This window comes from Schistocerca serialis, chromosome 10, assembly GCF_023864345.2.
Source record: "Schistocerca serialis cubense isolate TAMUIC-IGC-003099 chromosome 10, iqSchSeri2.2, whole genome shotgun sequence".
NCBI classification, from domain to species: Eukaryota; Metazoa; Arthropoda; class Insecta; order Orthoptera; family Acrididae; genus Schistocerca; species Schistocerca serialis.
In genome coordinates, this window is record NC_064647.1 from 124,555,501 (window position 1) to 124,583,337 (window position 27,837).

General features: G+C 45.0%; 1 protein-coding gene across 1 annotated transcript in view; it reads left to right on the forward strand.

Annotated features, from left to right (window-relative positions):
• The first annotated feature begins 13,223 nt into the window (after positions 1–13,223).
• The window catches only part of LOC126424596 (ammonium transporter Rh type A-like), a 188,116-nt gene continuing 173,502 nt past the window's right edge, over positions 13,224–27,837 (forward strand). The window contains exon 1 of the mRNA XM_050087336.1: positions 13,224–13,368. Coding sequence (XP_049943293.1) covers positions 13,224–13,368 — 145 coding nt within the window. The remainder of the gene's footprint in view (positions 13,369–27,837) is intronic.

Here is a 27,837-nt window from a genome sequence, read left to right on the forward strand (position 1 = left end):
CAGCATATTTACTTGGCTGCTGCAACCGTGTGTGCCGTTTATGCCCAGTACATCGGTCCTCCACGGTCCTGATAGTCTGACCAATGTATGCCATGCCACAGCTACAAGGAATGCGATGTACATCCGCCTTACGATAAACAAAATCATCGTTAAGGAAACCGAAAAGCACTCTAATTTTAGATTATGTACAAAAGATGCAATGTTTATTATCTCACTCAGCGTATGGTAGGATCGATGCTGACCCCTCCGAAAGGTGTTGAGAGAAAGACCAACAGCCACCTCAAGAAAAGTGGATTGTCGCAGGACAGTATCAAGAGTCTTAACACCTGTAGTGCTGTTCCCCCTAGGTTAAATGGACTTCCGAAGATACACAAGGAAGCGGTTCCTTTTCGTCCTACAGTGAGCAATATCGGCGATTCGACATATCGTGTAGCCAAGCATTCTGCTTCTCTGTTAAGCCCACAAGTTGGTCGGTGTGAACTTCATATCAGAAACTCAGCTGATTTCTTACGTCGTTGTAGAGAATGTGGTTGAATGACTGTGATATTTTAGTACGTTTTGATGTGGTTTCTGTCTTCACTCGTGTTCCTCTGTCTGATTCGTTGCGCCGGCCGCGGTGACATAGCGGTTTTTTGGCGCTTCATTCCGAAACCACGTGACTGCTACGGTCGCAGGTTCGAATCCTGCCTCGGGCATAGGTGTGTACGATGTCCTTAGGTTAGTTAGGTTTAAGTAGTTCTACATCTATCTACATCTACATACATACTCCGCAATCCACCATAGGGTGCGTGGCGGAGGGTACCTCGTACCACAACTAGCATCTTCTCTCCTTGTTCCACTCCCAAACAGAACGAGGGAAAAATGACTGCCTATATGCCTCTGTACGAGCCCTAATCTCTCTAATCTTATCTTTGTGGTCTTTCCGCGAAATATAAGTTGGTGGCAGTAAAATTGTACTGCAGTCAGCCTCAAATGCTGGTTCTCTGAATTTCCTCAGTAGCGATTCACGAAAAGAACGCCTCATTTCCTCCAGAGACTCCCACGCGAGTTCCTGAAACATTTCCGTAACACGCGCGTGATGATCGAACCTACCAGTAACAAATCTAGCACCCCGCCTCTGAATTGCTTCTATGTCCTCCCTCAATCCGACCTGATAGGGATCCCAAACGCTCGAGCAATACTCAAGAATAGGTCGTATTAGTGTTTTATAAGCGGTCTCCTTTATAGGATGAACCACATCTTCCCAAAATTCTACCAATGAACCGAAGACGACTATCCGCCTTTCCCCTAACAGGCATTACATGCTTGTCCCACTTCATATCGCTCTGCAATGTTACTCCCAAATATTTAATCGACGTGACTGTGTCAAGCGCTACACTGCTAATGGAGTATTCAAACATTACGGGATTCTTTTTCCTATTCGTCTGCATTAATTTAAATTTGTCTATATTTAGAGTTAGCTGCCATTCTTTACACCACTCACAAATCCTGTCCAAGTCATCTTGTATCCTCCTACAGTCACTCAACGACGACACCTTCCAGTACACCACAGCATCATCAGCAAAGTTCTAAGTTCTAGGGGATTGATGACCTCATATGTTAAGTCCTGTAGTGCTCAGAGCCATCTGATTCGTTGCGGTTAATTGAAGTTAGGTTTGGCATTGAATTAACTAATATCTTTCGACGTGTGTTGACATCCACTTACTTTTTATTCAATGGCCAGTATTACGAGCAGACAAATGGAGATGTGATGGATAGCCCGTTGTCTCCTGTGACTGCTAAGTTGTTTATGGACGACTTTGAGGAACGAGCGTTGGAATCGGCGCCTTTGAAACCCAACTGTTTCTTCGGATATGTTGATGACACTTTCGTTGTTTAGCCTCATTGTAGGGAGAATTTGAATGCCTTTATAGAACACATCAACTCGATCCACCCGAACATTCGTTCTATGATGGAGGTCGATGGATCAGTGGGACATGCAGTTTACCGGAAACGTACTCATACTGACTTGTACTTACAAGCTGATATTTGTGCCCATCCGGCTCAGCGTGAAGGGCTACTTCGTACCTACGTACACAGGGCACATGTCATTTCCGACACTCAGACTTTGCAGCTGAGCTGTCCCATCTCGAAGCTACGTTTCGTTAAAATGGTTGTAGTGAAACACAGATTGAACGTGCGTTGCGCAATCGACCAACTATGCATCGGGTGACTTGACTTATGGTAATACCGATTCGACACCTACGTCTACTGCTTTTCTGCCTTACGCAGGAAGCACTTCCAACAAGACTGGTCGTATTCTGCGGAAATACAATGTGAAATGTGTTTTCTGACCTCCATCTAATATTAGAGTGCTTTTCGGTTCTGTTAAGGATGATCTTGGTTTCCGTAAGGCGGACGCATATCGCATTCCTTGTAGCTGTGGCATGGCGTACATTGGTCAGACTATCAGGATCGCGGAGGACCCATGTACTGAGCATAAACGGTACACACGATTACTGCAGCCGAGTAGATCTGCTATTGCCGAATATTGTTTGGATACTGGTCACTCAATGTACACTACTGGCCATTAAAATTGCTACACCAAGAAGAAATGCAGATGATAGACGGGTATTCATTGGACAAATATATTGTACTAGAACTGACATGTGATAACATTTTCATGCAATTTGGGTGCATAGATCCTGAGAAATCAGTACCCAAAACAACCACCTCTGGCTGTAATAACGGCCTTGATACGCTTGGGCATTGACTCAAACAGAGCTTGGATGGCGTGTACAGGTACAGCTGCCCATGCAGCTTCAACACGATACCACAGTTCATCAAGAGTAGTTACTGGCATATTGCGACGAGCCAGTTGCTCGGCCACGATTGACCAGACGTTTTCAATTGTGGGAGATCTGGAGAATGTGCTGGCCAGGGCAGCAGTCGAACAGTTTTTGTATCCAGAAAGGCCCATACAGGACCTGAAACATGCGGTCGTGCATTATCCTGCTGAAATGTAGGGTTTTGCAGGGATCGAATGAAGGGTAGAGCCACGGGTCGTAACACATCTGAAATGTAACGTCCACTGTTCAAAGTGCCGTCAATGCGAACAAGAGGTGACCGAGACGTGTAACCAATGGCACCCCATACTATCACACCGGGTGATACGCCAGTATGGCGATGACGAATACACGCATCCAATGTGCGTTCACCGCGATGTCGCCAAACACGGATGCGACCATCATGATGCTGTAAACAGAACCTGGATTCATCCGAAAAAATGACGTTTTGCATTCGTGCTCCCAGGGTCGTCGTTGAGTACACCATCGCAGGCGCTCCTGTCTGTGATGCAGCGTCAAGGGTAACCGCAGCCATAGTCTCCGAGCTGATAGTCCATGCTACTGCAAACGTCGTCGAACTATTCGTGCAGATGGTTGTTGTCTTGCAAACGTCCACATCTGTTGACTCAGGGATCAACACGTGGCTGCACGATCCGTTACAGACATGCGGATAAGATGCCTGTCATCTCGACTGCTAGTGATACGAGGCTGTTGGGACCCAGCACGGCGTTCCGTATTACCCTCCTGTACCCACCGATTCCATATTCTGCTAACAGTCATTGGATCTCGACCGACGCGAGTAGCAATGTCGCAATACGATAAACCGATCTCTCGATAGGCTACAATCCGACCTTTATCAAAGTCGGAAACGTGATGGTACTCATTTCTCCTCCTTACAAGAGGAATCACAACAGCGTTTCAGGAGGCAACACCGGTCTACTGTTGTTTGTGTATGAGAAGTCGGTTGGAAACTTTCCTCATGTCAGCACGTTGTAGGTGTGGCCACCGGCGCCAACCTTGTGTCAATGCTCTGAAAAGCTAATCATTTGAGTATCACAGCATCTTCTTCCTGTCGGTTAAATTTCGCGTCTGTAGCACGTCATCTTCATGGTGTAGCAACTTTAATGGCCAGTAGAGTACATACATTTACAGCCGGCAGTGCCTATAGCTTTGAAGCTTCGGACATAGGTTCCTATGTAAAACCTGACCTACTAAGTCCCCTCTACAATCTCTAGAGGCGTATAATATGAACTGTGAAACGCCTTGGATATCTACGAACATACTACGAAAGTCACCGCACGGTGTATGGCGGAGGGTAGCTTGCATAACTGCTAGTTATTCCATTTCCCGTCCCATTCGCATGCAAATAGAGTGAGGCGAAAAAGATTGTCTATATGGTTCCTAACGACCCGTGATATCTTTTATTGTTCTTCGCTGTTCTTACTAGAGATGCAAGCTGCTGGCTGTAGAATCTTTCTTATGTCTGTTTCAAATTTCGGTTCACTAAACTGTCTAAATATTGTTTCCCGGAAGGAACATTGTATTTCCTCCAGAGTTTATGGAGTATATCCGTAATACCCCTCTGAATTGTTTCAAGGCGTTCCTTTACTCCAATCTTGTGAAAATCCCAAATTCTCAATAACAGGCAACACAAGCCTTCTGCATGCGTTCTGCTTTATAGACGAGCTGTGCTTTCCTTGAATCCTCCCAAAAAACCGAAGTCGACGATTCGCCTTCACTACAACCGAACTTTCGATTTATATGGCTTTGCGACGTTACGCCTGGATATCTAATCGACGCTACTGTGTCAAGCAGCACACCACAAATACTACAGTGAAGGGCCAAAGAAACTGCTATAGGCATGGGTATTCAAATACAGAGATACGTAAAGAGGCAGAATACGGCGCTGCAGTCAGCAACGCTAATGTACGACAACAGGTGTCTGGTGCAGCTGTTGCATCCGTTACTGCTGCTACAATGGCTGGTTGACAAGATTTAAGTGAATTCGAACGTGATGTTACAGTCGGCGCAAAAGCGAGGGGACACAGTATCGTGAATATCAGGAATCCGATACAACATCAAATCTCTGACGTCGCTGAGGCCGGGAAAAGATCATGCAAGAACAGGACCAACGACGACTGAAGAGAGTCCTTCAAAGTGACAGAAGTGCAACCCTTCCGCAGACTGCTGCAGGTTTCAGTGCTGGGCCATCTACAATTATCAGCGTGCGAACCATTCAACGAAACATCATCGATATGGGCTTTTGGAGCTGAAGGCCTACGAGTGTAGCCTTGATGACTCCACGACTGAAAGCTTTACGCCTCGCCTGGGCTCATCAGCACCGACATTGGACTGATGATGTTGCCTCGTCGGATTAGTCTCGTTTCAAGTTGTATCGAGCGGATGGACGTGTACGGATATGGAGACGACCTCATCAATTCATGGACCTTGCACGTTAGCAGGAGATTGTTCAAGCTTATGGGGGCCCTGAATTGGTTTGGGGCGTGCGTAGTTGGAGTGATACGGGACCCCTGATACATCTAGATACGACTGGGACAGGTGACACGTACGTAGGCATCCTTTCTGATCATCTGTATCCGTTCATGTCCATTGCCCGTTCCGACGGACTTGGGCAATTCCAGCAGGACAATGCCACACCCCACACGTCCAGAATTGCTACAGAGTGGCTCCAAGAGGACACTTCTGAGTTTAAACACTTCCACTGGCCACCAAACAGCCCAGATGTGAACGTTTTTCAGTAAATCTGGGATGCCTTTCAACGTGCTGTTCAGAATAGATCTCCAACCCCTCGTACTCCTATGGATTTATGGACAAATCTCCAGGTTTCATGGTGTCAGTTTCCTCTAGCACTACTTGAGAGATTAGTCGAGTCCATACCACGTCGAGTTGCGTCACTTCTGCGCGCTGACGGGAGCCCTACACGATATTAGGCAGATGTACCAGTTTTTTGGCTCTTCAGTGTATATTGGATGTATTATAATTAATGGGGTAAACGAATACAACTGCAAATGCACGATGCTAGAAACAAAAAAATCTCCGAGAGCATGGGCTGTACGCTGCATACCTTAGAAGCTATGATTTCTTGCTCAGTACAAGACATGTGTTTCACAGTAGCGAAAATGAACAAGTGCTCATAGTTAGTAAGGTATGCACCCCAGAACCCATGTTTACTGGACTTTTTTGCGTTTTTTGGTCCATACTTCCTCTTCTAAAAGTATGAAAGACAAAGGGCTTGCGGTAGAAGAGATTTGTTTCACTGTATCGAAGACGGACAAGTCGTTATTGGTCTTAAGGCGCGCATTTTAGTGCCCGTGTTTACTGAGACTTTGCTTTCAACTGTATGCCTCTTCTTCGGACGAGAAGGCGCAGGCCTGGGTACAATTATGGTTTCGTTGACAATGGCAAATATTTTTCCATGAAAGCATTGACCGCCTTGCCTCTTGACGGAATAAATGTAGTAACAGTTACGGCGGTTACTTCTGAAGTAATAAACACTTTGCTTGCATTTTTTCCACCTGTCTCGTTATTTATGAGCAATTCATGCGAAACTTTTAACACACATTAGTTCATACCGTGGAAAAATTGCCATAGTTGCTAGAACACTAAATGTGACGTTCGGAATGGATTGTTGTTCAATTTTATTCATCCCAGAATAATCACTGGAAGTTTGGAAAGAAGAAAGGGCACCACGAATTGGGAGTATTTGGAAGGAGATTTCGATTTACAGCATTGGCTTGATAACCAAGGGAAAGCGCCGTAAAACATCGGCCAGAACAGGTGAATTGCTGTTATTTTTTATTTATCTCTGGGCCACTGTTGTCCAATATCCCACACAAACTGAAACAATCTGTAGGCTACTGTAGAGCCTGCATTGTTAAGAACGAGGCAGTGTTTCTTGGGGCATGCATGGATGCCTCAACGAACAGGCACTGTGGCGACTATAGCCGTCATAAGGTACATGAAATACATTCGCAGTTGCGAATACGAACAACCGTTGTATAAGGGAATGACGACAGTGAAAATTTGTGCCCAACTGGGACTCGAACACGGATTCTTCGATTTACGCGACTGGTCGACTTAACTGTTTGGATATCCGTGAAATACTCAGGGCTACACCCGAACGTGCATACGTCTTGGTGTCTGCGTTACAGCTGTTGCTCGTACTTACATTACGTAATTTCTGTAGAGGGGAGGACATTTTCATTGAAAGTCGCTGCCTGCTTTCGGCTAATAAATACGCTATTGTAGAGTCTGTATTGTTAAGAAGAATGGTGTAATGTTCCTTCCGATATGTATATGTATATGTATATGAAATTTCGTACGAGGGTGAGTCAAATGAAAACCTTAAATATTTTTTTAAATATTATTCATTGCGCAGAAGTGGTACAAAGCTGTATCACTTTTCAATATAATCTCCCCCACGCTTAATACAGGTCCGCCAGCGCTTAAAAAATGAATAAATTCCTTTAGAAAAAAATTCTTTTGGTAGTCCGCGCAACCACTCATGCACCGCGTGGCGTACCTCTTCATCAGAACGGAACTTCTTTCCTCCCATTGCGTCTTTGAGTGGTCCAAAGATATGGAAAGCACTTGCGGCAAGGTCTGGCGAGTATGGTGGATGAGGAAGACACTCAAAATGCAGCTCTGTGATTGGTGCAACTGTTGTACGGGCAGTGTGGGGCCTTGCATTGTCATATTGCAAAAGGACACTTCCTGACAGCAATCCACGTCGCTCCAAAATGACGCCTTCTTCGTCTCAAAAGAGAGTCAGCATAACCTTCCCTGCTGATGGTTCTGTTCGAAACTTCTTTGGTTTTGGTGATGAAGAATGGCGCCATTCCTCCTTCCCTCTCTATTCGTTTCCGGTTGGTGGAAGTGAACCCAGGTTTCGTCTCCAGTAACGATTCTTGCAACGAAGCCATCACCTTCTCGTTCAAAGCGCCGAAGAAGTTCTTCACAAGTATCAACACGTAGTTCTATCATTTCAGGAGTCAGCAGCCGTGGCACCCATCTTGCAGACACTTTGTGAAACTGGAGCACATAATGCACAATGTGGTGTGCTGACCCATGACTAATCTGTAAACATGCTGCAATGTCATTCAGTGTCACTCGGCAGTTTTTCTTCACTATGGCTTCAACTGCTGCAATGTTCTGTGGAGTCACAACTCATTGTGCCTGACCTGCCACTGAAGTTACACCATTTGCGAACTTCCTACTCCATTAGTAGACTTGCTGCTGTGACAAACATGCATCACCGTACTGAACCTTCATTCGTCGATGAATTTTAATAGGTTTCACACATTCGCTATGCAAAAAACGAATAACAGAACGCTGTTCTTCCCTGGTGCAAGTCGCAAGTGGGGCGGCCATATTTATACTGATACTGCGACGGTATGTGTGCATCTGCACTATGCTGCCACCTACAGGCCATTCTGCACGCTGTTTGTTGCTTACCAACTTACAGGATAACGACGCGAAATTTCGATTTGTTATTACAAATTTAAGGTTTTCATTTGATTCACCCTCGTATTTATCAGCCGATACTGGGCCCTCGACTAACAAATATCGTGTCTCTCATGCACGGGAATAGCATTAATGGGATGTACGAGTACAGGTACGAGACATGGACGACGACATATGGAAGTCTGGATGTGGCCGTTACTCGTGCACGGATAGCCAAAGCGGTTAAGGCGACCGCCCGTGATAAGCGGGAAATCCTTTCGAGTCCCGGACTGGCACAAAGTTTCACTATCGCCATTTCCTTCTACAGCTCAACTGCGAGTACATTTCACGTATAAAATAATGTGTGTTTGCGTAATGCTGTACATATCTAGCACTTTCCGTTAATACCAAGGGGGAGAATGAGCTTTTCGGTATGTGAACCATTGCAGAACATAGTCTTTATCGTCCATGTGCCAACTGTGTGAGTGTGTGTGTGTGTGTGTGTGTGTGGGTTAGTATTAAACCGGGGCCCTAGAAACGACTGAACGACGGAGAGGCTTCGTCCCCGCCGTAGCCCTCAGTGGTTCACAACCCCACAACAGGCCACAGCAGTCCACTCACCCCACCTCCGCCCCACACCGAACCCAGGGTTATTGTGCGGTTCGGCGCCCAGTGGACAACCCCCCCCCCCCCCCCCCCCCCCCCGGAAATGTCAGAGTAATGATGGTGTACGCGTACGTGGAGACAGTGTTTGGTTCGAATGGCTTTGAGGACTATGGGACTTAACATCTGTGGTCATCAGTCCCCTAGAACATAGAACTACACTGCTGGCCACCGTAAATGCAACACCAAGAAAGACAAGAGGTAGCACAACAAAATTTATTTTGTAGATAACATGTTGACCAAGTATCAAATGATTACATTTACAGACGTCTGTGACATGTGGTTCCTGCCAGAATAAGTAGCCAGAGTAGCCCACCATTGTAGGAGATCACCGCTGCCACACGTCTCGGCATTGAGTCAAAGAGACGTTGGATGTGTTCCTGGGGTACAGCAGCCCAAGCAGCTTCCACACGTTGCCAAAGATCATATGGTGTGGCAGCTGGGGATGTAAGCTGGGTCACTCGTTGAGCAACCATGGACCACATGTTTTCTATCGGCGAAAGATCCGGAGAGCGAGCCGGCCAGGGAAGCAATTCAATCTGGTTATTGACGAAGAACCTTTGGACAATGCGTGCCACGTGTGGTCGCGCATTATCCTGTTGAAATATGGCTGTGGCCGAGCCCTGAAGGTAAGGAAGGACAACTGGCTCCAGCACTTCGGATATGTAGCGCCGGCTATTTAAAGTACCGGCAATGCGTACTAGAGGCGTGCGAGAGTAATATCCAATACCGCCCCATACCATAATACCCGGTGCAAGACCAGTGTGGCGGTGCATAATGCAGCTGTCCAGCATCCTCTCTCCACGGTGTCTCCACACTCGAATTCGACCATCGTGGTGCTGCAGACAGAAGCGTGCCTCGTCAGTAAAGACAACGTCATTCCATTCTGCCGTCCACATCCGTCTGTCATCACACCATTGGCGACGGAGACGTCTGTGGTTCTGCGTCAGTGGTAGACGAAGCAATGGACGTCTTGCGGACAGACCACTCTGCTGTAAACGGCGTCGAATGGTACGCGCAGACACTGGATGATGCGTTACAGACGCAATGTGCTGTGCTGTGGTTCGGGATGTCACTGAGCGATCCGTCACTGCCATGCGCACAATTTGCCTATCAGCGCGTGCAGTGGTGCACCGACGTGAATGCGATCGACCACGTCGGTCCGTCGTACCCTCCTGCATCCAACGGTCACATATCCGCGTTACAGTTGTTTGGTTTCGTCCAACACGACTAGCGATTTCTCTGTATGATAATCCACAATCTCGGTAAGCCACTATCCTTCCTCTGTCGAACTCGGATACTTGATCAAAAGATGTTCGCTGTTGTCTACGAGGCATAACTGATCGTCTTGTGAAACAACCACAAGGTAAACACACGTGCCGAACGTACACTCGTCGAAATCGCCAAGCCTTAAATGGCGCTATGAGGTGGCGCCACAGGCGCGCGTGATGTGCGTCTGCGCTGAAATTCTAATCAGTTGCATATCTCATCGCTGCAAACCCATGGTGTAAATTTCACTTGATTCGGATGCTTTCTTCAGGGTGTTGCATTTACGGTGGCCAGCAGTGTATTTAAACCTAACTAACCTAAGGACATCACACACATCCATGCCCGAGGCAGAATTCGAACCTGCGGCTGTAGCAGTCGCGATACAGTGTTTGCGCAGCAATCGCCGACATCCTGTAACTGAGGCGGAAGAAGGGGAACCAGCCCGCATTCGCCGAGGCAGATGGAATACCGCCTTGAAAACCATCCACAGGCTGTCCGACACACCGGAGCTGGAAAATAATGCACCTGCTCGGGAAGCAGCGCGGTAAACCGCGCGGCTAGCCTTGCATACATGTGCCAGGTGAGCTTTTAATGGAGCCAGAGAGGATTCTCCAATTGCCAAACACTCTTGCAGTTCTCTTCGCGTACTTCTCATTCTCTAGCTGCAAGGTTGGAGTGGGCTGTTTGGGTTCTGACCCACTGTAGAGCGAGCTAGTAGTGGACACGTGGAGCTCCAATGGTGAATAATGGGGGGAAGGGAGGGGGGAGGAATTTGCGGTCTCGGTATTTGCCATACAACCAAGGGGAACCTCTCATAAGAATCAGGGACTTATGAACAAGTTGTAAATTAATTCTAGATCAGCATATCCCACACAAAAATGAAAACCTTGGGTATGTAGAAGTGTTTTTGTGTATATCTGTTTTGTGTATATCAATGTACCTAAGTCGCTACCACTCATAGACAATGCGGTTTATAATACTGACAGTACATACTGGGTGTAGAAGTTTCTTTACTTTTTTTTCGCTATCTACTCATTGCTGGTAGCCTGAGATCGATTCTTTTAGAGAAAATTGGCGGTTTTTTTCCGTAGTTTATAGAGAAGACAGGTTTCAAAGACATTGTGTGTATTATATGTATATGTTCAACATCATCTCAGGAAATGTGACGTTATAAACAATGAGATGGGTGAAAAACTTCCACATAAAGAATGACGTTTAAATTTATTATTTCTTTTCTGCTAACTCTATCCGCAGCACGTTTTGCTGACAGTAGTCACATAATCCGCTGAATGTACTTGCAAAAATGTATCGTTCTATGACACATACATCGGGAGATATGACGTCATATGCACTGAGATGAGTGAAAAACTGCCTCATCGCGCGAGACATTTTATTACTTCTTTTCTAATAACTCTATTTGCAACATGTTTCACAAGCAGTATCAACATATGAAACTGAATGTAACTCCACAAATATGCGTGAAAACTGCCACATCATGCATAACGTTTAATACATTTATTCTTCACTACTAAGACACTCCCACAGTCGACACAAGTTAATCTTTGACATCCGGCAACTCTCTTGGAAACTTTCTACTGTGAAGCGCAAACGGTTTTAGGCCGTCTGTAGAGCTGTGAAGAAACGTTGCCATAGAAATGTTTACATCGCGTTGTAGAGAGGCGAAGCAGCTGTGCCTTTCTTCCTCGACACGTAACTAGTAATATTACTTACAATCAAATTCTGTGTTAAATGAACATTACAGCAACTAGTATTTTGCATACAGTGTTTCTTAATTTGGATACTGTACATTACGCATATCTCTTTGTACGACTGTTTCATAATTTCAGAGGCGTTTCAGCGAATACATGAAATTTTCTCGATATTGCGATACAAACACAGTTCATTTTTTGTTTTCGTTTCTAAAAGAAAATTGACGCAATGAACACCAGGGCAATGCCATGTTTATCAACTAGTGAAGAATAAATGCGTGCGACAAGTTCCAGCATTCGCCTTAGTGAAACTTTCTGAAAACTTTGTGCCGCCAGAGTGGCCGGGCGGTTCTAGGCGCTACAGTATGGAACCGCGCGACCGCTACGGTCGTAGGTTCGAATGCTGCCTCGGGCATGGACGTGTTTGATGCCCTTAGGTTAGTTAGGTTTAAGTAGTTCTAAGTTCTAGGGGACTGATGACCTCAGAAGTTAAGTCCCATAGTGCTCAGAGCCATTTGAACCATGTTTGAAAACTTTGTGCGGAATTGGGCAAGGGGAATTAACCACTCTAAAATGAAGAAAACAGTTGCGTATTTGCTTTTGAAACGGCCCTGTGTTACACGTTTTATCCTTTCTCGTGTGAGCTGTGCAGCGTGTGGCAGAAATTTGTTCGTTTCAGTAAAATTTCCTAGTACGTTAGGAGAGTAACAAACGGTTTCCCAGTCGGAAAAATTTTGGACGGCATTCTCCTAATAACAAGGCCAGCTCCCCAAGTACCTTTGTCGGAATTGCGGCCTGGGAACTAATTTCTTTATTTCTGCGACAATGATGTCAGTTATTTCAGTCAAAATAGGTGTGTTCAGCAGCACAGCCAGTTTGACACATCCACACACATGCAACACCCCTTCAGTAAACGTGTAAACTAAATTCTAATTTTTGTCTAGGATATTTCCTAGAATTAAAACAGTCCCAATCGCTCCACTCCAAACCAAAGTTTCTGAGGGTGGATTCTCTTTTATTATCAGACCAATGCCGAAACGGGAAGTTCCCCTCCCAAATATTCCCATTTGGGACGATATCTGACCCACTGACAGCATACTGGTACATTTGGCCGAAAAGATCCACGTCTCTTTAGTGGGACCCACACTGCTTCTTGGAGTAGAGAATGAGAAGATTTTTTTTCTTTAATAGCAGCTTCAGGATGGAATGTAATGAATTCACCTATTTGTCATTGTGAGTCCGAGGCAGATGTGATCCAGCAGCTTCTCCCTTCACAGTGGGTGCCAGCGCCGAGATGAAGTGGCCGAGCAAGAAGGGCGAGATGTGCGGCATCGTGGTGATCCAGTTCATGATGGCGGCGCTGCTGATGCTGTGCGCGTGCTACCCGCTCGTGCACGACGACCACGCCTTCGAGATCCTCGTGGGCATCGCTCTCCCAAGTGAGTAAGACGGCTGCTCGAGGCGCACAGTGCTCTCCTTGCAGAAGACTCCAAATATGTCTATTGCTCGCGAGCACACAGTTGAATCACGGTATCCTGACCTGTATTGGTATCTAGACTAGTCGACAATAGTGACAAGCACATCAGGGTCACGTGCTGGAAGTGACTCATTGAGGTGCTGCAATGTCCTGTGCTTTGGACAGTACCCCAACAGTCCGTCAGCTCCATCTTCAGCAGTTCATCCAGTTCATCTCTGGTATAATCAGAAGCTCCTCAAGATAAATCCATTGAAAACCAAGGCAATAGCTGTAGGACGAACCATTCACAACTTCGATTACCTAACTTTTAAGTAGCATGTTATAGCTGCTTGGACTAAACCTTGAGTCTAAAATAATGTCAAGATCCCAGCTACCACCCATTCAATAGAAAGCCCACAATAGACTTACACTACTAACTGGTCAAATACACTACTGGCCATTAAAATTGCTACACCAAGAAAAAATGCAGATGATAAACGGGTATTCATTGGACAAATATATTATACTAGAACTGACATATGATTACATTTTCATGCTATTTGGGTGCATAGATCCTGAGAAATCAGTACTCAGAACAACCACATCTGGCCGTAGTAACGGAGTTGATGCGCCTGGGCATTGAGTCCAACAGAGGTTGGATGGGGCGTACAGGTACAGATGCCCGTGCAGCATCAACACGATACCACAGTTCATCAAGAGTAGTGACTGGGTATTGTGACTAGCCAGTTGCTCGGCCACCATTGACGAGACGTTTTAGATTGGTGAGAGATCTGGAGAATGTGCTGGCCAAGGCAGCAGTCGATCATTTCTTCTATCCACAAAGGCCCGTACAGGACCTGCAACATGCGGTCGTGCATGATCCTGCTGAAATGTAGGGTTTCGCAGGGATCGAATGAAGGGTAGAGCCACGGGTCGTAACATATCTGAAATGTAACGTCCACTGTTCAAAGTGCCGTCAATGCGAACAAGAGGTGACCGAGAAATGTAACCAGTAATACCCCTTACCATCACGCCGGGTGATACGCCAGTATGGCGATGACGAATACACGCTTCCAATGTACGTTCACCGCGATATCGCGAAACACGGACGCGACCATCACGATGCTGTACACAGAACCTGGATTCATCCTAAAAAATGACGTTTCGCCATTCGTGCACCCAAGTTCGTCGTTGAGTACACCATCGCAGGCGCTCCTGTCTGTGGTGCAGCGTCGAGGGTAACCGCAGCCATGGTCTCCGAGCTGATAGTCCTTGCTGCTGCAAACGTCGTCGAACTGTTCGTGCACATGGTTGTTGTCTTGCAAATGTCCCCATCTGTCGACTCAGGGATCGAGACGTGGCTGCACGATCCGTTACAGCCATGCAGATGCCTGTCATCTCGACTGCTAGTGATACGAGGCCGTTGGGATCCAGCAAGGCGTTCCGTATTACCCTCCTGAACCCACCTCTTCCATATTCTGCTAACAGTCATTGTATCTCGACCAACGCGAGCAACAATGTCGCGATACAATAAACCTCAATCGCGATAGGCTACATCCCGACCTTTATCAAAGTCCGAAACGTGATGGTACGCATTTCACGTCCTTACACGAGGCATCACAAGAACGTTTCACCAGGCAACGCCGGTCAACTGCTGTTGACCAGTAGTGTACATTCTGCGAGAAAGAATGCCCACCATAAAGAAATTACCTGAATGTGATATACATGAGCAGGCAAACAAATGATTACAATTTTAGAAAAATTGAATGATTTATTCAAAAGAAGAGCTACACAACCTGAGCAAACCAATAGTGCATAGACTGACAATGCCTTCCTTGCTGGATGCCTTCCAAGGAGATATCATGCCAAATTATGTCTAATTGACACATTGTATCGTCAGAATTCCGAGATAGTTGGAGGGCCATGTCCATAATGCTCCAGACTTTCTCAGTTGAGGAGAGATAGAGCGACCTTGCTGTCAAAGGTAGGGTTTGGCAAGCACAAGCAGTAGAAGCTCCCGTCATGCGTGGGTAGGCATTGTCTTCCTGAAATGTAGCACAAGAAACGGAGTATAGAATACCGTCGATGTACACTGTGCTGTAGAGGTTCAGCTGATGACAGCCAAAGGTGCACTGCTATGAAAATAAACGGCGCTCCAGACTATCATTCCTGGTTTCTCAGGCCATATGGCGGATGACAGTCCAGTTGCTATCCTACCACTATCTGGGGTGTCTGCAGAAAAGTATTCGTTATGGAATCTTATTTACTGGAGTATAAATATCTTCAGTGATGAGTCCCCCTGTGAACTGAGCCCTGATGCACAGCCTCTCGAATAATTCCTTCGTGGTGTGTGGATTTTTCTTTTGTCTTACAGTGTATGTAGATTCCATGCATTCCCCATGCCCCCATGCCCCGTGCCCCATGCCCTATGCCCCATCTTTTCCACCTACGGAGCCTTCATGTATCCCATATTCTGCCAATATAATTAATAAAGTCTCTTTACCAAAGCTCTACCACTCTCCAAATTCCTAAAGTTCACACGTTCTGATTTGCTTTCTGCATTTGTTTACCCTCCCCTACACTAATCCTTTACCAGCTCATCATTTTCTCTTCCATCCTTTCTCTCACTGAACATCTAGGATATCCTACAGATCCCGCGAAACCGACTCAAAAAACCCATTGTCTCCAGATTAAATTTCAATCTCGGTCTGCTGCCGCACCTATAACAACACATCCCACCAGCCATACATCTACAATGTAGGACTAGACAGATTGCTACTTACCGCAGAGAAGAGACGGTAAGTTGCACACAGGCAGAGTTACACACGACACACAGAGCTTTCGGCCACAGGCCTCATCGGCCAAAGAGAAACAGAGAAACACGCACCAGCCGTACACACAAGCAAGCACACCACACGCGCACTTTATGGCCTGAGCTGCCAAAATTGGCGGTCGTGTGTGTGCTTCAGATATGCTTGCTTCTATGTATCAGTTGTGTGTGTTTCTCTGTTTCCCTTTTTTTGATGAAGGCTGTGTCCGAACGCTTTGTATAAGTGTCTTCTAATTGTGCCTTTGTGCAACTTAATATGTTTTCTTTAGGGTAAGAAGCAGTCTTATCTTTTTCTACACTCCTGGAAATGGAAAAAAGAACACATTGACACCGGTGTGTCAGACCCACCATACTTGCTCCGGACACTGCGAGAGGGCTGTACAAGCAATGATCACACGCACGGCACAGCGGACACACCAGGAACCGCGGTGTTGGCCGTCGAATGGCGCTAGCTGCGCAGCATTTGTGCACCGCCGCCGTCAGTGTCAGCCAGTTTGCCGTGGCATACGGAGCTCCATCGCAGTCTTTAACACTGGTAGCATGCCGCGACAGCGTGGACGTGAACCGTATGTGCAGTTGACGGACTTTGAGCGAGGGCGTATAGTGGGCATGCGGGAGGCCGGGTGGACGTACCGCCGAATTGCTCAACACGTGGGGCGTGAGGTCTCCACAGTACATCGATGTTGTCGTCAGTGGTCGGCGGAAGGTGCACGTGCCCGTCCACCTGGGACCGGACCGCAGCGACGCACGGATGCACGCCAAGGCCGTAGGATCCTACGCAGTGCCGTAGGGGACCGCACCGCCACTTCCCAGCAAATTAGGGACACTGTTGCTCCTGGGGTATCGGCGAGGACCATTCGCAACCGTCTCCATGAAGCTGGGCTACGGTCCCGCACACCGTTAGGCCGTCTTCCGCTCACGCCCCAACATCGTGCAGCCCGCCTCCAATGGTGTCGCGACAGGCGTGAATGGAGGGACGAATGGAGACGTGTCGTCTTCAGCGATGAGAGTCGCTTCTGCCTTGGTGCCAATGATGGTCGTATGCGTGTTTGGCGCCGTGCAGGTGAGCGCCACAATCAGGACTGCATACGACCGAGGCACACAGGGCCAACACCCGGCATCATGGTGTGGGGAGCGATCTCCTACACTGGCCGTACACCACTGGTGATCGTCGAGGGGACACTGAATAGCGTACGGTACATCCAAACCGTCATCGAACACATCGTTCTACCATTCCTAGACCGGCAAGGGAACTTGCTGTTCCAACAGGACAATGCACGTCCGCATGTATCCCGTGCCACCCAACGTGCTCTAGAAGGTGTAAGTCAACTACCCTGGCCAGCAAGATCTCCGGATCTGTCCCCCATTGAGCATGTTTGGGACTGGATGAAGCGTCGTCTCACGCGATCTGCACGTCCAGCACGAACGCTGGTCCAACTGAGGCGCCAGGTGGAAATGGCATGGCAAGCCGTTCCACAGGACTACATCCAGCATCTCTACGATCGTCTCCATGGGAGAATAGCAGCCTGCATTGCTGCGAAAGGTGGATATACACTGTACTAGTGCCGACATTGTGCATGCTCTGTTGCCTGTGTCTATGTGCCTGTGGTTCTGTCAGTGTGATCATGTGATGTATCTGACCCCAGGAATGTGTCAATAAATTTTCCCCTTCCTGGGACAATGAATTCCCCCCCCCCCTTCCCCCGAAGATATAATACGTTTGTAGTCACGGTTCTCCACAATATTAACCTCCCTTCAGATACTATAAGGGGCGATAAAAAAAATTCCTTTTGAGGGTGTTGAAGCGGCGTATATGCAACGTAGCGCAACGCGCAAGCGGGTATACAGGGTGGTCCATTGATCATGACTTGGCCAAATATCTCACGAAATAAGCATCCACGAAAAAACTACAAAGAACTTAACTCGTCTAGCTTGAAGGGAGAAACCAGATGGCGCTATGATTGGCCCGCTAGATGGCGCTGAAATAGGTTAAACCGATATCAACTGCGTTTTTTTTAAATAGGAACCCCCATTTTTTATTACATATTCGTCTAGTACGTAAAGAAATATGAATGTTTTAGTTGGACCACTTTTTTCGCTTTGTGGTAGATGGCGCTGTAATAGTCACAAACGTGTAAGTACGTGGTATCACGTAACATTCCGCCAGTGCGGATGGTATTTGCTTAGTGATACATGACCCGTGTTAAAATGGACCGTTTACCAATTGCGGAAAAAGTCGATATCGTCTTGACGTATGGCTATTGTCATCAAAATGGCCAACGGGCCTATGCTACGTATGCTGCTCGGTATATTGGACGACGTCATCCAAGTGTCCGGACCGTTCGCCAGATAGTTACGTTATTCAAGGAAACAGGAAGCGTTCAGCTACATGTGAAACTTCAACCACGACCTGCAACAAATGATGATGCCCAAGTAGGTGTTTTAGCTGCTGTCGCGGCTAATCCGCACATCAGTAGCAGACTAATTGCGCCAGAATCGGGAATCTAAAAAACGTCGGTTTGAGAATGCTACATCAACATCGATTGCACCCGTACCACATTTCTGCGCACCAGGAATTGCATGGCGATGACTTTGAACGTCGTGTACAGTTCTGCCACTGGGCAGAAGAGAAATTACGGGACGATGAGAGATTTTTTGCATGCGTTCTATTTAGCGACGAAGCGTCGTTCACCAACAGCGGTGACGTAAACCGGCATAATATGCACTATTGGGCATCGGAAAATCCACGACGGCTGCGACAAGTGGAACATCAGCGACCTTGGCGGGTTAACGTATGGTGCGGCATTATGGGAGGAAGGATAATTGGCCCCCATTTTATTGATGGCAATCTAAATGGTGCAGTGTATGCTGATTTTCTACGTAATGTTCTACCGTTGTTACTAAAAGATGTTTCACTGCATGACAGACTGGTGATGTACTTCCAACATGATTGATGTCCGGCACATAGCTCGCGTGCGATTGAATCGGTATTGAATAGCATATTTCATGACAGGTGGATTGGTCGTCCAAGCACCATACCGTGGCCCGCACGTTCACCGGATCTGACGTCCCCGGATTTCTTTCTGTGTGGAAAGTTGAAGGATATTTGCTATCGTGATCCACCGACAACGACTGACAACGTGCATCAGCGCATTGTCAATGCATGTGCGAACATTACGGAAGGCGAACTACTCGCTGTTGAGACGAATGTCGTTACACGTATTGCCAAATGCATTGAGGTTGACGGACATAATTTTGAGCATTTATTGCATTTACATGTAAGCATGCTGTAGCAGCATGCGTTCTCAGAAATGGTAAGTTCACAAAGGTACATGCATCACATTGGAACAACCGAAATAAAATGTTCAAATGTACTTACGTTCTGTATTTTAATTTAAAAAACCTACCTGTTACCAACTGTTCGTCTAAAATTGTCAGCCGTTTGTTTGTGACTACTACAGCGCCATCTATCACAAAGCGAAGAAAGTGGTCCAACTAAAACATTCATATTTATTTACGTACTACACGAATATGTAATAAAAATGGGGGTTCCTATTTAAAAACCGGCCGAAATGGCTCTGTGGTTCTAGGCGCTACAGTCTGGAACCGCGCGACCGCTACGGTCGCAGGTTCGAATCCTGCCTCGGGCATGAATGTATGTGATGTCCTTAGGTTAGTTAGGTTTAAGTAGTTCTAAGTTCTAGGGGGCTGATGACCTCAGATGTTAACTCCCATAGTGCTCAGAGCAATTTGAACCTATTTAAAAAAACGCAGTTGATATCCGTTTGACCTATGGCAGCGCCATCTAGCGGGCCAACCATAGTGCCATCTGGTTTCCCCCTGCAAGCTACACAAGTTTCGTTCTTTGTAGTTTTTTTGTTTGACGCTTATTTCGTGAGATATTTGGCTCGGTCACTATCAATGAACCACCCTGTATACAGAATGTGGATGGAGTTAGTTTGGTCTACTTTCTTCGGTTTGTACATCACCTGCTGACTGTAATTCCCCGACTGTTTGTATAATGGTTAAGACAGTTTTACGAATGTTAGCAGAGCCTGTAAACAGTTGATGTGCTCCACAGTAGATCCGACTGTAGTTAACAAGTAATGGAAAACTTGTATCGTCCTTACGCTAGGCTTAAACTCCTGATTACCACTGTGCACTGTACTCTCTTGATTACGTAGTATCTCAGTACCCAAACATTCCACAACAACCACAGCAGAGTGACTAAACTTGATGCGACATGACCCTTAGTCAAATTGTTTTCCAAAGTTGAACGAAAGCACCAATTAAATCCTGTGACACGCAATGGTCAATGCAATCCACAGAAATAATTACAACAGCTCCAATAAAACAATATGCACAATTAAGCACAAATACATGAAAGACACAAAAACTGTTGGCGTTCCTGTATTGATGATTGCTTTCAGTAGATAGTTAATTACAGGACTTAGATGTGTGGGCGGATAACTCAAAATCTTTATGTAAATGTGATGCATAGAGTAAAAGAACAGAATAGTCTTGCTGTTGTGTACTGACGGGGTAGTACAACCTTAGATCGATCGTAATAACAAACGTTAAATAATGCATGTCCTAGAAGCATGCAACAGTGTGAAATGCAGCTAGAGTTAAATATTTTGTAATCATAAAGTATCTGTCAACTGAAGGCGGAGTACAACAGACTCTACCTTTAAATTCGTAAGTTCAAGTGAATTAATGTCGTCTTCGACATCATTTACTAATCACAGTTTTGTGTAATTGGCTGTCGAAATTTTGTTTCTGAGCTATAAAACGGTGGATGACAACTGTTCTAAGAGTCATAGATGCTCCTACCGTGAAATTCAGAGTATACTCTCTGCCATCGACGCAGTCTGCAGGATCTCAACATGATGGCGATCCCTACATCGCTACTGAAATGAAAATTACAAAGCTGAAATCCTTTACCAGGATACAGGTTGGCTGGCAGCTTTTCGAGGAGCGCTTTGCGGTGTGGGGGAGTAGCCATCCATGTATGTGAAAAACGGCATCCCATTTGAGTCAATTGATGTTTCAAAGTACTGCACTGAAAAGGTGTTTGAATGTTGTGCAGGTGTGGTTAAATTTAACGGAGCTAAACTTCTAACTGTTGTTATTTATAGATCCCCAGAGTCCGATTTCACAACATTTTTGCTAAAGCTAGAGGAGGTTCTTGGTTCACTTTATAGGGAATACAAAAAGTTAGTTATATGTGGTGACTTCAATATTAATTGTATAAGTGATTGTGCAAGGAAGAGGATGCTGGTAGACCTCTTTAATTCATACAATCTTATGCAAACCGTATTCTTTCCAACGAGAGTGCAAGAGAACAGTAGAACAACCATAGACAACATTTTTATTCATTCCTCATTACTAGAAGGGCATTCTGTTAGCAAAAAGGTGAATGGTCTTTCAGATCATGATGCACAAATTTTAACTTTAAAAGATTTTTGTGCTGCAACACGTGTTAAATATAGTCATCAGCTGTTCAGGAAAGCTGATCTAGTTGCTGTTGAGACCTTTGTAAACCTTATAAAGGAACAAGAGTGGCAAGATGTTTATAGCGCTGATACAGTAGACGATAAATATAATGATTTTCTCAAGACTTTTCTCATGCTCTTTGAAAGTTGGTTTCTGTTAGAACGTTTAAAACAGGGTACTAGCACAAACAGGCAGCCTGGGTGGCTGACTAGAGGGATAAGAATATCTTGTAGAACAAAGTGGCAATTATATCAAAACGTTAGAAACAGTCAAAATCTAAATGCAGCAGCCCATTACAAACAGTATTGTAAGGTGCTTAAAAATGTTATTAGGAAGGCAAAAACTATGTGGTATGCAGATAGAATAGCTAAGTCTCAGGATAAAATTAAAACCATATGGTCAGTCTTAAAGGAAGTTGCTGGTCTGCAGAGACAGGTCGAGGATATAGAATCAATGCGTAGTGGGAATGTCCGTGTTACTGATAAGTCGCATATATGTACAGTATTTAATAATCACTTTCTGAATATAGCAGGTGAACTAAAGAGAAACCTAGTCCCAACAGGGAATCATATAGCGCTCGTAGAAAAAAGTGTTCCGAGACTGTTACCTGAAATGCTCCTCCATGATACTGACAAGAGGGAGATTGAGTTAATAATTAAATCACTAAAGACCAAGAACTCTCATGGATATGACGGGGTATCTAGCAGAATACTGAAGTATTGTTCTATGTATGTTAGCCCAGTTCTCAGCCATATCTGTAACTTTTCCTTTAGGAGTGGTCGGTTTCCTGACCGATTAAAGTACTCGGTAGTGAAGCCACTTTATAAAAAGGGAGACATTGATAATGTTGACAATTTTAGACCTATTTCTATGCCATCGGTGTTTGCTAAAGTTATCGAGAAGGTTGTATATACAAGGTTACTGGAGCATTTAAATTCACATAATTTGCTGTCAAATGTTCAGTTTGGTTTTAGAAATGGTTTAACAACTGAAAATGCTATATTCTCTTTTCTCTGTTAGGTTTTGGACGGATTAAATAAAAGGTTGCGAACGCTAGGTGTTTTCTTTGATTTAACGAAGGCTTTTGACTGTGTTGACCACAAAATATTACTGCAGAAGTTGGACCATTATGGAGTAAGGGGAGTAGCTTACAATTGGTTCGCCTCTTACTTTAAGAACAGAAAGCAGAGGGTAATTCTCCGCAATATTGAGAGTGGTAGTGATGTTCAGTCCCAATGGGGCACTGTTAAGTGGGGCGTTCCCCAAGGGTCGGTGCTGGGGCCACTGCTGTTTCTTATTTATATAAATGACATGCCTTCTAGTATTACAGGTGATTCAAAAATATTTCTGTTTGCTGATGACACCAGCTTGATAGTGAAGGATCTTGTGTGTAATATTGAAACAGTAACAAATAATGTAGTTCATGAAATAAGTTCATTACTTGTGGAAAATAATTTGATGCTAAATCACAGTAAGACTCAGTTTTTATAGTTTCTAAGTCACAATTCAACAAGAACCGATATTTTGATCAGACAGAATAGGCATATTATAAGCGAGATGGAACAGTTAAAGTTCCTAGGCGTTCGGATAGATAGTAAGCTGTTGTGGAATGCCCATGTCCAGGATCTTGTTCAGAAGCTAAACGCTGCTTTACTTACCATTAGAACAATATCTGAAATAAGTGACACTTCAACACGAAAAGTAGTCTACTTCGCATATTTTCATACGCTTATGTCGTATGGTATTATTTTTTGGGGTAATTCTTCTGATTCAAAAAGGGTATTTTTGGCTCAAAAACGGGCTGTTCGGGCTATATGTGGTGTAAGTTCTAGAACCTCTTGTCGACCCCTATTCAAAAATCTGGAAATTCTGACATTGCCCTGACAGTACATATTTTCTTTAATGTCGTTTGTTGTTAGCAATATTAGCCTATTCCCAAGAGTTAGCAGCTTTCACTCAGTTAATACTAGGCAGAAACCAAATCTGCATGTAGAATGCACTTCCTTGACTCTTGTGCAGAAAGGAGTGCAGTATTCTGCTGCATCCATTTTCAATAAGCTACCACAAGAACTCAAAAATCTTAGCAGTAGCCCAAACTCATTTAAGTCTAAACTGAAGAGTTTCCTCATGGTTCACTCCTTCTATTCTGTCGAGGAGCTCCTGGAAGAGCTAAAAAATTAAGCAATTTCCGGTGTTACATTGTTGATTTTCTTCATTTAAACTTACGACTTGTTACCTGAATATGTTTTTTTATATTTCATTTTATCTGTTTCTAATATCGTGTTATAATTTCATGTATTGACTCGTTCCATGACCATGGAGACTTCTCCTTAATTTGGTCCCACGGAACAATAAATAAATAAATAAATAAAATAAAATGTAAGGGGTGCTCTGGCTTACTGTTTCTTGGATAAACATACGGTTAATGAGCTTTAACTGATTTCAAAAGATGCGAGACGGTTGCATCAGGCCAGCATTGTGGACACAGGTTTTCAGTTTTCACAAGAACGACTGTTTCATCATGTAGCAAATCACCCGATTATTAATGTTTTCAAATTGTTCGGAAGCTTGACCCTGCCATCAGTGGCACACAGTTTAAAACAAAGTAGTCAACAATTTAGCTAAAACCTCCACTGAATATCAACACACTCGCGACTGATCCTCCCACTTTTTAACTACTTACGGCTTGCAGGCTGCACATTCACTTCTTCCACACTTCTCCTCGTTCTAGTCGTGTCTATCAAGAGACATTTCTTTCTCCAAAAATATACTGCCTTTTCCGAAGGTAATTCGGCACGCCACACTAGACCATCTTTGCGCTTCTCACTTTCGCCATTAACTGCTACGCTAGCCAGTATTGTCTGTTAGAATGTTCGTGAAAATTTTAACATAAATGATATTTTCCTTTCGTGGGCCAAAGCTACGAGAACTATAAAGGAAATATTCATACACTACTGGCCATTAAAATTGCTACACCACGAAGATGACCTGCTACAGACGCAAAATTTAACCGACAGGAAGAAGATACTGTGATATTCAAATGATTAGCTTTATAGAGCATTCACACAAGGTTGGCACCGATGGCGACACATACAACGTGCTGACATGAGGAAAGTTTCCAACCGATTTCTCATACACAAACAGCAGTTTACCGGCGTTGCCTGGTGAAACGTTGTTGTGATGCCTCGTGTAAGGAGGAGAGATGCGTACCATCACGTTTCCGACTTTGATAAAGGTCGGATTGTAGCCTATCGCGATTGCGGTTTATCGTATCGCGACACTGCTGCTCGCGTTGGTCGAGATCCAAAGACTGTTAGCAGAATATGGAATCGGTGGGTTCAGGGGGGTAATACGGAACGCCGTGCTGGATCCCAACGGCCTCGTATCACTAGCATCTTATCCACAAGGCTGTAACGGATCGTGCAACCACGTCTCGATACCTGAGTCAACAGAAGGGGACGTTTGCAAAACAACAACCATCTGCACGAACAGTTCGACGACGTTTGCAGTAGCATGGACTATCAGCTCGGAGACTATGGCTGTCGTTACCCATGACGCTGCATCACAGACAGGAGCGCCTGTGATGATGTACTCAACGACGAACCTGGGTGCACGAATGGCAAAAGTCATTTGTTTTGGATGAATCCAGGTTCTGTTTACAGCATCGTGATGGTCGCATCCGTGTTTGGCGACATCGCGGTGAACGCACATGGAGGCGTGTATTCCTCATCGCTATACTGATGTATCACCCGGCGTGATGGTATGATATGCCATTGATTACACGTCTCGGTCGCCTGTTGTTCGCATTGACCGCACTCTGAAAGGTGGACGTTATATTTCAGATGTGTTACGACCCGTGGCTCTACCCTTCATTCGATCCCAGCGAAACCCTACATTTCAGTAGGATAATGCACGACCGCATGTTGCAGGTCCTGTACGGGCCTTTCTGGATACAGAAAATGTTCGATTGCTGCCCTGGCCAGCACATTCTCCAGATCTCTCACCAATTGAAAACGTCTGTTCAATGGTCGCCGAGCAACTGGCTCGTCACAATACGCCAGTCACTACACTTGATGAACTGTGGTATCGTGTTGAAGCTGTATGGGACATCAAAGCTGTGTTGACTCAATGCCCAGGCGTATGCAGGCCGTTATTACGGGCAGAGGTGGTTGTTGTGGGTACTGATTTCTCAGGATCTATGCACCCAAATTGCGTGAAAATGTAATCAAATGTCAGGTCTAGTATAATATATTTGTTCAGTGAATACCCATTTATCATCTGCATTTTTTCTTGGTGTAGCAATTTTAGTGGCGAGTGGTGTATATACACTGAAATAATATAACCAATCAGCTCACGCTATTAGTTCACATGATAGTTTGTTGTTATATATATGAACATATAAATTGACAAACTAAATGAACAGTTTAAAGGAAAAAATTTAAAGAGAGTACAGTACTGCAGAGGTGATTTTAGTGTCAATTTGTAGAGAAATACCTCAAGTTTTGTCCACGTAGTTCGCTAGTGCTGAATTGCACCGTAAGGAGAGCTAGCGGCAGTTGTGTTAAAGATGGCTGCCTTCACTGGACCCGAGCGTGCTACCTATGTGTTTTGATTTGAAGAATCGAAGTCGGCGATAACAGTTCAGCCTAATTTCTGTACCAAGTACGCTAAAGATCCTCCTAGTACGCCCACAATTTGTGAGTGGCGTAGATGTTTTGTAGAAGCAGGATTCTCGGTAAAATATACGAAATCATCAGGTCGTCCAAGCACATCTGACGACGTCGTTGAGCGAGTGAGACAACATTTTGTCAACAGCCCTACGAAATCGACCTGGCGTGCATCTCGCGAACTGCAAATCCCACATACGAGTGTTTGGCATGTGTTGAGAGACGGTTTGCTTTTGAAACCGTGCAGACCGACGATCATACAAGCAACAAAAGACCTAATGAAATTACTGGCAAAGACTTCTGTGCAGATGTGTTAAATCGATTGCATGAGGATGAACATTTCTTGACCAAAGTCATCTTTTCTTAAGAGTCGACTTTTCACTGAAGTGGCAAGGTTAACACACGTAACTGTAGGGTATGGGACGGTGAAAATGCACTTCAAACATTGCTACGTATTTGTGGTAGCCTTAAACTGAACGTTTCTTCTGAATTGAGCAAGAACAAAAGTGTACGGCTCCATTTTATTCCATGACAGAACCATCAACAGGATAGTGTATCTGGATATCACATAACAATTTTTGATGCCACAGATCGACGGGGATGAGCAAGAACGAAATGTTTATTTCATGCTAGATGGTGCACCACCACACTACCTTGCTCACGTCCGTGATTTTCTCGGTAACCGCTTTCCATATCAGTGGATTGGATGGCACCCACGTTCCTCAAACGTGACACACTCCATTTTCTTATGGGGTTTCATCAAGGATATCGTGTTTGTACCTCCTGTGTCCGCTTCTCTACTTGAACTTAGAACAAGAATTTAAGCCGGAACTGAGCAAGTTACACCTGAAATGCTACAGCGAGTTTTGGAAGAAATTGATTTCCGATGAGATGTATACAGGAAAACCAACGGAAGCCACATACAACATCTTTAGTTTAAGGTAAAAAAAAAGATGTATTTCCCTAAAAATAACGCAAAACACAGGTCTATATCCTTTTTAATTAAATTTATATGAATTTTTTAAATTTTTAAATTCCTTTTTTAAACACCCTGTTGTGTTGTTGTGGTCTTCAGTCCAGAGACTGGTTTGATGCAGCTCTCCACGCTACTCTATCCTGTGCAAGCTTATTCATCTCCCAGTACCTACCGCAACCTTCATCCTTCTGAATCTGTTTAGTGTATTCATCTCTTTAGACTCCACACTGCCCTCCAATACTAAAACTGGTGATCCCTTGATGTCTCAGAACATGTCCTACCAAGCGATCCCTTCTTCTAGTCACGTTGTGCCACAAATTTCTCTTCTCCCCAATTCTATTCAATACCTCCTCATTAGTTACGTGATCTACCCATCTAATCTTCAGCATTCTTCTATAGCACCACATTTCGAAAGCTTCTATTCTCTTCTTGTCTAAACTATTTATCGTCCATGTTTCACTTCCATACATACTTCCATACACC